Source organism: Cetorhinus maximus, chromosome 23 (genome assembly GCF_964194155.1).
Source record: "Cetorhinus maximus chromosome 23, sCetMax3.hap1.1, whole genome shotgun sequence".
Classification (NCBI taxonomy): domain Eukaryota; kingdom Metazoa; phylum Chordata; class Chondrichthyes; order Lamniformes; family Cetorhinidae; genus Cetorhinus; species Cetorhinus maximus.
The window spans coordinates 25,898,365-25,911,657 of record NC_135901.1 but is presented as its reverse complement, the minus strand read 5'-3'; the positions used below and the strand labels follow the sequence as shown (position 1 = coordinate 25,911,657).

At 45.5% G+C, this 13,293-nt stretch overlaps 4 protein-coding genes across 4 annotated transcripts in view; 2 read left to right on the top strand and 2 right to left on the bottom strand.

The window, feature by feature from the left end:
• Positions 1–13,293, top strand: part of LOC144697912 (uncharacterized) — a 294,824-nt gene that overhangs the window by 166,786 nt on the left and 114,745 nt on the right.
• The window catches only part of LOC144697327 (uncharacterized), a 174,774-nt gene that overhangs the window by 70,866 nt on the left and 90,615 nt on the right, over positions 1–13,293 (bottom strand). The window lies entirely within an intron of this gene.
• The window catches only part of LOC144697913 (uncharacterized), a 60,368-nt gene that overhangs the window by 38,931 nt on the left and 8,144 nt on the right, over positions 1–13,293 (bottom strand). The window lies entirely within an intron of this gene.
• Positions 2,547–12,517, top strand: LOC144697410 (uncharacterized). Its single transcript, XM_078569387.1, has 4 exons — positions 2,547–2,752; positions 3,004–3,140; positions 6,552–7,757; positions 11,844–12,517. Exons 3-4 carry the CDS (start codon positions 6,910–6,912, stop codon positions 12,424–12,426), a joined length of 1,431 nt encoding a protein of 476 aa, XP_078425513.1. The 5' UTR covers positions 2,547–2,752; positions 3,004–3,140; positions 6,552–6,909; the 3' UTR covers positions 12,427–12,517.

Here is a 13,293-nt window from a genome sequence, read left to right as displayed (position 1 = left end):
CCAGATGAAGAAGGACCTACACCATGTTTCCAAGAATTCCCGGCTATATTGATGTGTGTGTGTTAGATCCCAGGATTTTGTTGCAGTCTTCCTCCAGTATTAACTGTACTTCCCAATTTGGTAATCAATTAATTCATAAATAAATCAGTTCATCACTTCCTCATGTCATTTGTTCACTCTGCTACTGAATTAAAGATTTAATGAACTGTACAACAAAGTTTTGTTAACTGGGAATTCTTATCTGTGATTTACTGTAATTCTGCTCCCAAATTTTAAAATTGGGTTTCTGATTTCTGAGTCCAAATCGTTTGTATAAATTTGAATAACAGTGGTTCCAGCATTGCTCCCTGTGGAACATCAGTTCCCACCTTTTACCAGTCTGAGTCACTTTGCTTAACCTCTTCTCTGTTTTCTGTTTTGTAACCCGCTTGTTATCCATAACAGTGTGTACAAGGTGACCAAGATCAGGCTGTGTGGAGTGAAGGGCCAGGCAGCAGATGGATGGAAAGATGGCTACAAAACCGAAATCAAAAGGTTAGATTTACAGGGAGTTTGGAGCCATCTTTTCATCCATTCTGCTCTGTGGCCTGACCTTCACCGAGGCCATCAATATAAGGGGAATTATCCATATTACCAATAGGAAAGTAGGGGCTGCAATTATGCAAAGATGTTCTGTATTGTCTAAAATCTCCCACCAGGGCTGATCACCAGAGTGGTCATAGACCACCTAATGTCTGTTGGTGGCTTAACTTTTTGCCATTGTGTCAGTTCAATATGTTGTCCATTATAGATTAAGGTTCAGAGAAAGTGCTGGAATTAGGTAGTCAAAACTGCTTTGAGTCCCTGGAGCATAATGATTACTTGAATTTCTATAACTTTTTGGTCCTTACAGACACTGATACTTTATCGCCAGTCTTAGTCAGTAGTCGGGTTAGCGGTGTGAGGCATAACCTGGTCCACCTGATCGATAGGAAGTGTATCCATGTGGGTTTGTGTGTGTGTGTTGTGTCAAACCAAGTGGAAGGTCCCATGTCCTTTGTAGCAACATGAAGAGTCTTTTTTTTTTCAAGATCCCTTCCTTTCCCCTCACTATTATCCTCAGTTCAGAAAACCCTTGTGTACATTATCCTCCAGCATGCTACTGTCTCCACTAAATACTTCCATCGGTCTTAGTAACAGATAGGAATGGGATCACTGATATCACAGGAATAATTTCTGAAATGCTGTCATTCTGATTTTAAAGCTTCCTGGAGTAAGACATTGATCCAGACCTTCCCACCTAACACCAATCTTTATCCCCATCTGAGTTCCAGATTTTAATGTGATTGTCCCATATGTTTAGCATCTGTCCATCTGCGAGAGATGATGGGATTGCAGCCTCAGAACTTTAATGAGAACAGATGAGACGATCTGCTGCACTTCATCTGATGGCTGAACAAGCAGATTCTATAAAGGCAAAAGTGCCTCGTATGAAGGTTTTCCTTACTTGTGTTGCGGGATGATCTCTGCTGACACCTTGTTTGTCTGTGTTGGAGTTTCTGAAACCACATGTCGCTGTGGTGGTGAACTCCTGCCCACAGCTGGTGTTTCCAATTGCATCAATCATCAGTCAGCTTCCCACTTGTCAAGATTAATGTCGAGGGCTTTCATGTCTCACCTTTGAAGCTTTGAATGTGATTGTGCAATATAGAAAACATGTTTAACCTCTTTAAACCTGGTTCAGCACATCCCCTCCAAACACGTTACAACAAATTGTCTTTGAGATCAGCTTTTACTTTACATTCTGTGTTGTTCTGAATGATGACAATATTAACCTTCTCCCTGAGCTGTCCTGACCCTTCTGCCAGTTCATTTATTGAAACCAAGGACTCCCCTTGTTCTAATGGTGACATTCCCTGTCTGTCCAGTTATTCCTTTAAGTTTGTGGCTTGTTTCACCACGTTCCCACATTTCAGTAACAAATGTTGAAATATTTGCTCCACACCCACAGGGTTTCATCTGTTTAAAGCCACAAACAGAAAGGTCCAAAACAAAAACAGAAACAGAAATACCTGGAAAAACTCAGCAGGTCTGGCAGCATCGGCGGAGAAGAACAAAGTTGACGTTTCGAGTCCTCATGACCCTTCAACAGAACAGGGTCATGAGGACTCGAAACGTCAACTGTACTCTTCTCCGCCGATGCTGCCAGACCTGCTGAGTTTTTCCAGGTATTTCTGTTTTTGTTTTGGATTTCCAGCATCCGCAGTTTTTTGTTTTTATCTCAACACAAAGGTCCAGTTTTCTCCAGGAGTTTGAGGCAAACCAGCTTTCAACATGATGAAGAGTTTCAGCCAATGAGGGAGATCCTGATTCAGCCTCGCCCCTCATTCACTCCAATTGGCTGGTGGGCCAGCCGCGCCCCTTTGGTCCTGCAGTCCTGCCCCCTCTTCCTATTGGTCCAGAGTTGCCGTCAATCACCCGGGTATTATGACGGGAGCATGCGCAGTGTGGCTGCTGGAGCTGGACATCAGTGCGCAGGTGCAATTCCGCCTCGAGTCTGGAGCATGCGCAGTGTGAGTGAGGGCGAAGGAAAGCTGCTTGTTTGTCAGGTCCGCAGCCGGTAAGATAAAGGGCGGAATTGAGGGAGAGATGCAGCCGGCGGGTGGACGGGCAGGTTTCGTAAACACCTTGAGCCGTTCTGAAGCCAGAATAACAAGCTACCGGTTCCTCGCTGGTATCTGTGGGCGGCAGTTGCCCCGATCCGCGTTCCTCGGTGAGAGGTCCGGATTAACGGTTGCCATTTTGTGCAGCAGGGCGCATGCGCGGACATTCCTTTCCCTGTCAACAGGAGGAGAGAATATTGTGCATTTCTATCCTGGACTGACAGGGATGGATTTTGGAAATTATCTTTACAGGGGGTTAGAAGGGGAGGATTTACACACAGCAAACTTAAATCAAGAGAAATGTTTGTCCCTTCTCAGTTTCCATCCTGGAAATATAGTGATGGTTATTGTGAACTTACAGGGCACTGGAAGTGGGGGATTGACAGACGGGAAACTCAAACCAAACATCTGACAGAGTCATTCGATTCATCAGAACCTGAATATCACCAAAGTTTGAATGTAGAAGTGAAACAGCTTGTCTGTAGGCAAAGATTTCAGGTAAGCCCAGTTAAGTTGGAAACAAAGGTTGGCAGGTGAAACTGGAACTGAAAAATTGGCTGATTTGAAATAAGAGATAGTTTGGACGCATGAGGCAAAAGATAGGGGAAAGAAATTCAGAGCTCTCACAATGACAAAAACAACAGAGATTAAGATGAAGAAGAAAAAGTGTACTTTATTGCAGATGTCAGGTGTAAAGTAGAACCAAGCTGAATAAAAAAAGGTTCAGAGCAGAATTGGAAAAGCAATTAAGAGAAGCAAAGAGAGAGTATGAAAAGAGATTGATGGCTAACATAGAAAGAAATTAAAATGTCTTCTATAGACATACAAAGGATGATGAAGGGATGGGTGGGGCTGATTCGGAACCACAAAGGGGATTCACACATGGAGGCAGGGGGCATGGCTGATGTATTAAATTAATACTTTGCACCTGTATTTACTAAAGAAATTGCACAGGTCATGGTGAAAGAGAAGGTAGTTGAGACCCCTAAAGGGTTTAAAATTGATGAGATATTGGATAGGCTGTCTGTACTTAAAATGGACAATGTACCAGGATGGTTTGCATCCATGGATATTGAGGGAAGTGAGAGTGGGAATTGCAGAGGCACTGGCCAGAACCTTTCAATCTTCCTTATACTCGGGTGATGTCAGAAGACTGGAGAATTCCAAAGGTTCCACCCTTGTTCAGAAAGGGTCTAAAGATAAGCTCAGCAACTACAGGTCTATCAGTTTAACCTCTGTGGTGTGGAAGCTTCTAGAAACGATAATTCAGGACAAAATTAATAACGGTAAATCATGTTTATCTAAAATAAAAACAAAGTTCTGTAAAAACTCTGCAAGTCAGGCAGCATCTGTAGAGAGAGAAACAGAGTTAATGTTTCGAGTCCGATATGACTCTTTCTCAGAACCGGCTTATCTAACTTACTTGAGTTTTTTGATGAGGCATCAGAGAGGGGTGATGAGGGTAATTCTGTTTATGTGGTGTAGATGGATTTCCAAAAGGCATTTAATAAAGTGCTGCACAACAGACTTGTGAGAAAAGTTATAGCTCATGTGATCAAAGGGACAGTAACAACATGGATACGGAATTGGCTGAGCGCCTGGAAACAAAGAGTAGTGGTGCAGTGGTTAATGGTTGTTTTTTGGACTGGACGAAGATTTATAGTGGAGTTCCCAAGGGATCAGCATTAGGAGCTCTGCTACTCCTGAAAAAATATTAGGATCTACACCTTGGTATCCAGGGCTCAGTTTCAAAATTCACAAACATTACAAAACTTGGAAGCATTGTGAACTGTGAGGACGATAGTGTGGAACTTCAAAAGGATGTAGACAGGTTGGTAGACAGGATGGACAAGTGGCAGATGAAATGTAATGCAGAGAAGTGTGACATGATTCATTTTGGTCAGAAGAACGCTGGGAGACAATAGAAAAGAAAGAATACAAGTCTAAAGTGGGTATAGGAGCAGAGGGACCTGGATGTATATGTGTATATGTTGAAGGTGCCAAGGCAGGTTGAGAAAGCAGTTCATAAAGCACACGGTATCCTGGGGTTTATTAATGGGGACATTGAGTACAAGAGCAAAGTTGTTATGTTAAACTTGGATACAAGACTGGTTCGGCCTCAACTGGGGTATTGTGTCTATTTCTGGGTACCACACTTTGGGAAGGATGTGAAGGCATTAGAGAGAGTGCAGAAAAGATTCATGAGAATGAAGTCCCTCATCCCTGAAGTTACAAATATAAATTAGAGAAGTCCGGACTGTTCTCCTTGGAGAAGAGAAGGTTGAGAGGAGATTTGATAGAGGTGTTCAAAGTCATGAGGGGCCTGGACAGAGTGAACAAGGAAAAGCTGCTCTCATTGGTGGAAGGATGGAAATTCAGAGGACACAGATTGAAGGGAATTGGGGAAAGAAGCAATGGTCATATGAGAAAAACTTTATCTCACAGCCAGTGTTTAGACTCTGGAATGCACTGCCTGAGAGTGCGGCGGAGGCAGATTCCATCGAGGCATTCAAGAGGAAATGATGGTATTGTTTGAAAAAGAAGAATGTGTGGGGCTACAGAGAGAAGGCAGGGGAGTGGCACCAGATGGATATCTCCTTTAGGTAGCCAGAATATACACAAGGGGCCGAATGGCCTCCTTCTGTGCTGTGACTATTCGATGATCCTGAAGCAGTGTGACTGGAAAAGCACCGAGACACACAAACCCTGGTTAGAGCACACCTGGAGAACCGTGTTCAGTTCTGGGCAGCAAACCTTAGGAAGGATAGAATGGCCTTGGAGGGAGCGTAGCACAGATTTACCTGAATAATATCTGAACCCGAAGGGTTAAATTTCAAGGCAAGATTGCATGCAAGAGTCACCGAGACATTATGACATAAAGGAGGCCGTTTGGCCCATTGAGTCCCTGCCAGCTCTCCAGAGCAATCCAGTCAGTCCCATTTCCCTGCTCTATCACTGTATTCTTGCAGATTTATTTCCCTCAAGTGTTTATCCAATTTCCTTTTGAGATCATTCATCATGTCCATTGCCATCCCCCCTCATAGGCAGCAAGTTCCAGCTCATTATCACTCATTCTCAGAGGGCCAATAGGCTGTGGAATTCTCTTCCCCTGAGACCAGTGGGGCTGGGTCATTGAATATATTCAAGGCTGAGCTATATAGATTCTCGATTGACAAAGGAGTCGCAGGTTATAGGGGATAAATAGGAAAATAGAGTTGAGGCCACAATCATATCAGCCGTGATCTTATCAAATGGTGGGGCAGGATTGAGGGGCCGAATGGCCTACTGTTGCTCCTAATTCCAATGTTCGTATGTATGGAAACTCAGTACGGTCCTGCCAGGGAGAGGGTGTTCAGCAATTGAAATCAGTGAGGACTCTGATTTCTGGGAAGGAAGGAAACTCTGGGAGGTGGGCGTGGAGGATTCAGAAACACCCATTGGAGACCCCAAACCCCCAATAAGAGCCTGCAGGTCCTGCGTTTGCAGCGCTGGGGCTTCTTCCCAGGAGCAGGCCCAGATTAACAGCTGTCATCTTGGTTCATCTGGGAGCAGACGCATGTATGGCCACCTTCATGATGCAACAGAGAGTGGACGGGGCTTGAGGGTGTCTGTGACCAGGAGGGAAAATGATTAATTCATTGATTTTATTGTCAGTCTCCAGACAGGAGCTGGAGAACTGAAGCCAGGCAGAGGAGTGGGAGGGAGAAACCTGGGAGTGGAGGAAAGAAATGGTGGAGATGGTGAGATGGGTTTGGATTTCAGCCCAGGGAGGTGGGAGAGTGTGTGGGACGGGGATTTACAGCTTTGGGGGAACAAGAGAGAAAACAATATTCCATTAAAACTAGAATTGTCTGTTCTGAATTTCTATCCTGGACTGACATTGATGACTTTTATAAACTCATTTTCCAGGGTATTAGAAGGGAAGGATTTGCAGATGTGAAACTCAAACCAAACATTTTCTGACAGTCACTCAATTCACCAGGACCTGAATATCCTCAGATTTTGAATGTGGAAGGAGAAATGTTTGTCTGTTCCGTCTGTGGGGAAAGATATTGAACTTCAGTGTCACTGGAAAAACACCGAGACACACACTCACACCCGAGTGAGAGTGTTTCAGTGAACTGACTGTGGAAAGAGCTTTAACCAGTTAAACAGCCTGAAATAGCATCACATCGTTCACTGTGAGGAGAAACTGTACACATGTTCTGTGCCTGGACAAGGTTTCAACTGATTATTCAACCTGGAGAGACACAAGGACACCCACACTATGGAGAAACCGTGGAAATGTGAGGACTGTGGGAAAGGATTCAGTTACCCATCCCTGCTGGAAAACCATCGACGCAGTCACACCGGGGAAAGGCCATTCACCTGCTCTGTGTGTGGGGAGGGATTTACTCAGTCATCTGGCCTTTGGTCACACCAGCGAATTCACACTGAGGAGAAGCTATTCAGCTGCACTTCCTGTGGAAAGAGGTTCAGGCACTCTTCAGCACTCACTGTACATCAACGCACTCACACTGGGGAGAGGCCATTCATCTGCTCCGAGTGTGGGAAGGGATTTACTCAGTCATTCCACCTTTTGACACACCAGCGAGTTCACACTGGAGCGAGGTTGTTCACTTGCTCTGTGTGTGGGAAAGGATTCACTGGGTCATCCCACCTGCTGTCACACCAGCGAATTCACATTGAAGAGAAGCCATTCAGTTGCACTTCCTGTGGAAAGAGTTTCAGACAGGCATCGTCCCTCATTTTACACCAGCGAGTTCACACTGGGGAGAGACCGTTCACCTGCTCCATGTGTGGGAAGGGATTCACAGTTTTACCCAACCTGCTGAGACACCAGCGAATTCACACTGAGGAGAAGCCATTTAGCTGCACTTCCTGTGGGAAGAGTTTCAGGCAGTCATCCAACCTCACTGCTCACCAACGCACTCACACTGCAGAGAAACCGTTCACATGCTCCGTATGTGGGAAAGGATTCAGTCGGTCATCCAATCTCACTGCACACCAGCGAGTTCACACTGGGGAGAGGCCGTTCACTTGCTCGCTGTGTGGGAAGGGATTTGCAAAGTCTTTCAACCTGCTGACCCACCAACGCACTCACACTGAGAAGAGGTTATTCAACTCTCGGTGTGTGGGAAGGGATTCACTCAGTCACAATGCCTCCTGAGACATCAGCAAGTTCATAAGTGACTGCAGGGGTTGGATCCTGTTGTTCTTGCTGCTTGTAAGCTTGTTTAGTATTGGTAGTCTGGCAATATTTTGTTTCTGCTGATGTTAACAACACTATAACTGGCTGGAGTTTAATATTCTGGAGATGTCACTGATTTTCAGGACTGCAGTGTCCCTTTTTAAAAGCACCATCTGTGATCCTTCCCCTTAATTTCAAAAACTTTCAGTAGGAACCCCTTGACAATAAAATTATGAACTTTTACTACAATCGTAAATTGATATTTGGTGAAAAATCTCCAATTTAGTGTCTGAAAGATTTAACTGCAGGTATCTAAATTTTTTTTTTCAATGCCAATGGGAAGAGGATAATCAGGGAAAGAGTTGGGCCCATTAGGGACCAATGGGCCTTGACATTTTGACCAACATTCAAGGCTATGGGCCAAGTGCTGGTAAATGGGATTATGTAGGTAGGTCAGGTGTTTCTCATTATTGGTGCAGACTCGATGGGCTGAAGGGCCTCTTCTGCACTGTGTGATTCTGACAAGATTTCAAGTGTGACTGGAAAAATGCTGAGACACACAAACCCTGGTTCAAGCACACCTGAAGAACAGTGTTCAGTTCTGGGCAACAAACATCAGGAAGGATAGAATGGCCTTGGAGGGAGTGTAGCACATACTTACCTGAGTGATCTGGGCTCCAAGGGTTAAATTACAGAATGAGATTACACAAAAGAGTCACAGAGTCATTATGGCATAGAGGAGGCCATTAGGCTATGTAGAGCAATCCAATCAGTCCCATTCCCCTGCTCTATCCCTGTATCCTTGCAAGTTTATTTCCCTCATGCTTCTGTCCAATTTCCTTTTGAAATCGCTCACCATGTCCATTTTCACCCCCCTCATAGGCAGTAACCTCCAGGTCATTACCACTCACTGTAAAAATATTCTTCCTCACATCTCCCGCACCTTTTACCCAAAATCTTAAACCTCTGTCCTTGGGTCCTTGTACAATCAGCTGATGGGAATAGCTTTTCTTTGTCTATACCTAAACCTGTCATAATCTCGTACACCTCTACCAATCTCCTCTCAACCTCCTTTGCAGGAACCATTCTGGTAAAGCTCCTCTGCACCTTCTCAAGGACCTTCCTCCCTCCCATCCTCCCTAAAGTGAGGTGACCAGAACTGGATGCAGTTCTCAAATTGTGGCCTAACCAGAGCTCCATAAAGAATTCAACATAACTTCCCTGTTTTTGTTCTCAATATCACTATTTATGAAGCTCAAGATCCAATCGGCTTTGCTAACCACTCTCTTAATACATTCTGTCACCTTCAGAGATCAAAGCCATGAAGCCTCAGGTCCCTCTGTCTCTGCACACTCTTTAGAGCTGTGCCATGAATAATATTTTCCCTCTCCCTATTCCTCCTGATAAAATACATCACCTCACTGTGAGGGTTGTAATCCCTGGAATTTATAAGATTAAGAGCTGATTTGATCAAAGTTTTTGGGATATTAATTGGAACTGACAGAATAGATAGGAACTATTTCCACTGGTTGGGGAATCTAGGACGAGTGGGTGGAGGCTAAACATAGAATCAGGGAGAGAGTTCCCGATCAGAACAATTCTCTGTTGGTGCACTTCCCTTTTTTGTTCTCAGTACCTCTATTTATGAAGCCCAAGACCCCATATGCTTCACTGATACCCCCTCAATCTGTCCTGCCACATGAAATTGGTTCCATAAATGGTTTAATCATCACTTGTACTCAGAAAGCCTACATAATGATACAAGATTTAAAATAGTTCCGGTACTATGTGCCCTGAATACCACACACCCATCCCCAAGGTTATGTCATCCCATCTACAAGGACCTTGATGTTCGGATGATAAGGGAATTATCCGGGGATTTCAGAAGTCAGAATGCAGGGAGAGAGATGGGTGGACAATGACCACCCAGTAGCCATGACCCCGGTGTTAAGGCAGTTTTGGGAAAACACTGAAATCGTCCCTGTGATAGTGACACCAGTAAAAAGGGTGGAGGGAAGAGAGGGATCGGTGATTGGGCTGGAATAGGGGCCACGGCTGCTGGGAAGCACTTAGACATGGAGAATATGTGGGAACAGGACGAGGCTGTGAGGCAGCAATGGACAGGAATCTTCAGTAAAAGAAATAAAAGGCAGAGAGATGAAATCCTGGAACAACAAGAAGGAGTGAAATCCAGAAAAGAGATGGTGGACGGACTGATCGAGAGAAAGGGAACGGTCAATGAGATCATTCAGCAGAATAAGATTGAGGTGAAAAGTCAGGACATGTCTAAAGCTGTTCCCTGTGTGATGTAAGGAGGGTTTTTATTGGATCAGGTACAAGGCCAGGAGGACATTGAAAAACAATAGAGAGTCCAATAATAGAGAACCCAAAGGGTCTGGAGCGGGGAGGGTTAATAAACCCAGGGAATCACAGGGCCAGTAGGACATTGAAAAACAATAGAGAGCTCAAAGGGTCTGGAGGGGGAGGGTTAATAAACTCAGGGAATCACAGGCTGCACAAACTTCAAGTGTGAGCCCAGACCCATTTTAAAACAGTGAACAAATAAATCCCTGATTTTACTGAGACTCTTTTCCGTGTCCCAGCTCCTGTAAATACTGACGGGAAAGGGACCGGAATCTCAGGAGGCTCCACTCCGCTGGCTGTTCGTGAGGAAGTGATCTCTGATCAGATTAATGTGCTTCTGCTGTGAGTATTTAATAAAGTGTCCGAACCTCTCATTGTGCTTCCTGTCCAATATCCCCCTCATCCATGGATCTTCTGTTTTACCAACTGGGGGGGAAAAAATGCCCGTTCACAGATTGGTCTCGATGGCGGCTGGTTTACCCTGAATCCCCATGGGTCAGAAAGTCCCCTGTCAATGAAAACGGGAACCCATAGTGCCGGAATGAGGGCCGGGCTGTGCTCTGAGGCAGGGGCACAGCTGGGCGATGTTACTGAGGTGGAAATGGGTGGTTTTATTGATCTGTAGTCAGAAGCTGAGTTTGGGCTGAAATATGACAACAAGGTTGCGAATATTCTGGTTCAGCCTCAGAGAGCTGGTTAGGGAGTGGAGACAATGGCTTTCATCTTCCCAACGTTTAAATGGAGGGAATTTCTGCTCATCCAGTACTGGATGTCAGACAAGTCAGGACGGTGCGTGAGTTGGAGGTGATGGTGTTCATTGACACCTGTTACCTTCGTCCTTCTAGGTGGAGGAGGTTGAGGGTTTGGGAGATTCTGCCAAAGTTCTGGTCGAGCTGAAGATGTATTAAACACATCTTCACCCCCTGCATCTCCCACCTCTCTCTCTCCTCCCATGGAGGCCAGAATCTTGTATAGGCCCAGACTGGGTGGCAGGTTCCCTTCCCCGAAGGACATTAGTGAACCAGTTGGGTTTTTATGACAATCCAGCAGTTTTCATGGTCACTTTTTCCTAGTACCGGCCGCACAAACTACTAGATTCATTCAGCTCAGTTTCACAACCTGTTTTTGTGGGTTCTCTCTCACTCCCTTTTTCCTGTTTTAAATCAGTTTCACAGGGGATTAGACGGGGAAGATTTGCAGTCAGGAAGCAGAAACAAAACATCACAGCAGATTCTGACAGTCACCCAATTTATTGTAACCTGAATATCATTTGATTTTGAACATGGAAAGAAAAAGCACCGTTCACATCGCGGAGAAACCGTGGTTTCTGTGTGGACGAGGCTTCAACCAATCATCTGGCCTGTCAAGACACAAGCGCAGCCACACCAGGGAAAAACCGTGGAAATGTGGGGACTGTGGGAAGGGATTCAGATTCCCGTCTGAGTTGGAAATGCATCGGCGCAGTCGCACTGGGGAGAGGCCGTTCACCTGCTCCACGTGTGGGAAGGGATTCACTCTTTCATCCAACCTATTGAGCCACCAGCGAGTTCACACTGATGAGAGACCTTTTAAATGCCAGACTGTGGGAAGTGCTTTAAAAGTTCCTGGGAGCTGATGTACCATCAGTGTGTTCATACAGACAAGAGACCATTTAAATGCTCTCACTGCGGAACTGGGTTCAGGCGATCATCTCAACTCATTGTACACCAGCGAATTCACACTGGGGAGAGGCCGTTCACCTGCTCCACTTGTGGGAAGGGATTCACTCACTCACCCCACCTGCTGAGACATCAGCGAGTTCACACGGGGGAGAGACCGTTCATCTGCTCTGAGTGTGGGAAGGGATTCACTCGGTCATCCCACCTGCTGACACACCAGCGAGTTCAGACTGGGGAGAGGCCATTCAACCGCCCCCAGTGTCAGAAGGGATTCACTCAGTTATCTAGCCTGCTGAGACACCAGCAAATTCACACTGGGAAGAGGCCATTTTCCTGCCCTCAGTGTGGGAAGAGATTCACTACCTCATCCAACCTGCTGACACACCAACGAATTCACACTGAGGAGAGACCATTCACCTGCGCCCAGTGTGGGAAGAGATTCACTACCTCGTCCAACCTGCTGACACACCAGCGAGTTCTCACTGAGGAGAGACCATTCACCTGCGCCCAGTGTGGGAAGAGATTCACTTATTCACCCCACCTGCTGAGACACCAGCGAATTCACAAGTAACAACAGTGATGGGATTTTGCTGTTCATCACATCTAGGACTGAATCATGTTCATTGGGGTCTGTTTCTGCTGATGTTATTAAACTACAGCCCACTTACTAATCTGGCGAAAAGTCAAATAAATTAGTTTTGTGTTAAAGACACAGTGTGATGAATCTTTTTAATATCACTAACACAAGTTAGTTCCTTTTGAAGGGCTCTCCCTCTCCCCTGTCTCCTCCATCCGCACCTCCAACAACAAGTGTGAGGAGCTCATAGAGATTCTTTGTCACTAGGATTAAGACAATCTGATCAGCTGCCTCTGCTGCTTCCCTCCCTTCCACTCGCCCTCCCTAAAGTTCCCCATTACCCAATCCCTGAACTCTCATCTTTCTGTCGTTTCCCTCCCATCTCCCCTCATGCCCTCTCAGAGCTCATCTTGTCCATGAAACCCACCTCCTGCTTCCTCAGCCCTACTCCCACTAAACTGCTGATCACTCAACTTTCCAATGTCCACTGACTATGTTAATAGTTTTCTTTCTCAGGTACTGTCCCTCTCTCCTTCAGATTTCCCATCATTATACCCTTCTCAAAAAACAAATGCTTGACCCCACTGTCTTTCCAAACTATTGCCCCATCTCCAGCCTCCCTTTCCTCTCCAAAGTCCTTGAACATGTTGTCACCTCCCAAATCTGTGCCCATTTTTCCCAGAACTCCATGTTTGAATCCCTCCAAATAGGTTTTTGCCCCTGTCACAGTGCTGAAACAACTCTTATCAAAGTCACAAATGACACCCTATGTGACTGTGACAAAGATAAACTCTCCCTTCTCGTCCTCGACCTGTCTGCAGCCTTTGACAATGTTGACCACATCATTCTGCACCTTTGCCT

Bases quoted from the DNA above. Each gene is read 5' to 3' on its own strand.
- LOC144697410 (XM_078569387.1), top strand. From the start codon at position 6,910: ATGGAGAAACCGTGGAAATGTGAGGACTGTGGGAAAGGATTCAGTTAC. The intron at 7,758-11,843 runs GTTATTCAACTC...TACAGACAAGAG, and splicing joins CGCACTCACACTGAGAAGAG to ACCATTTAAATGCTCTCACT.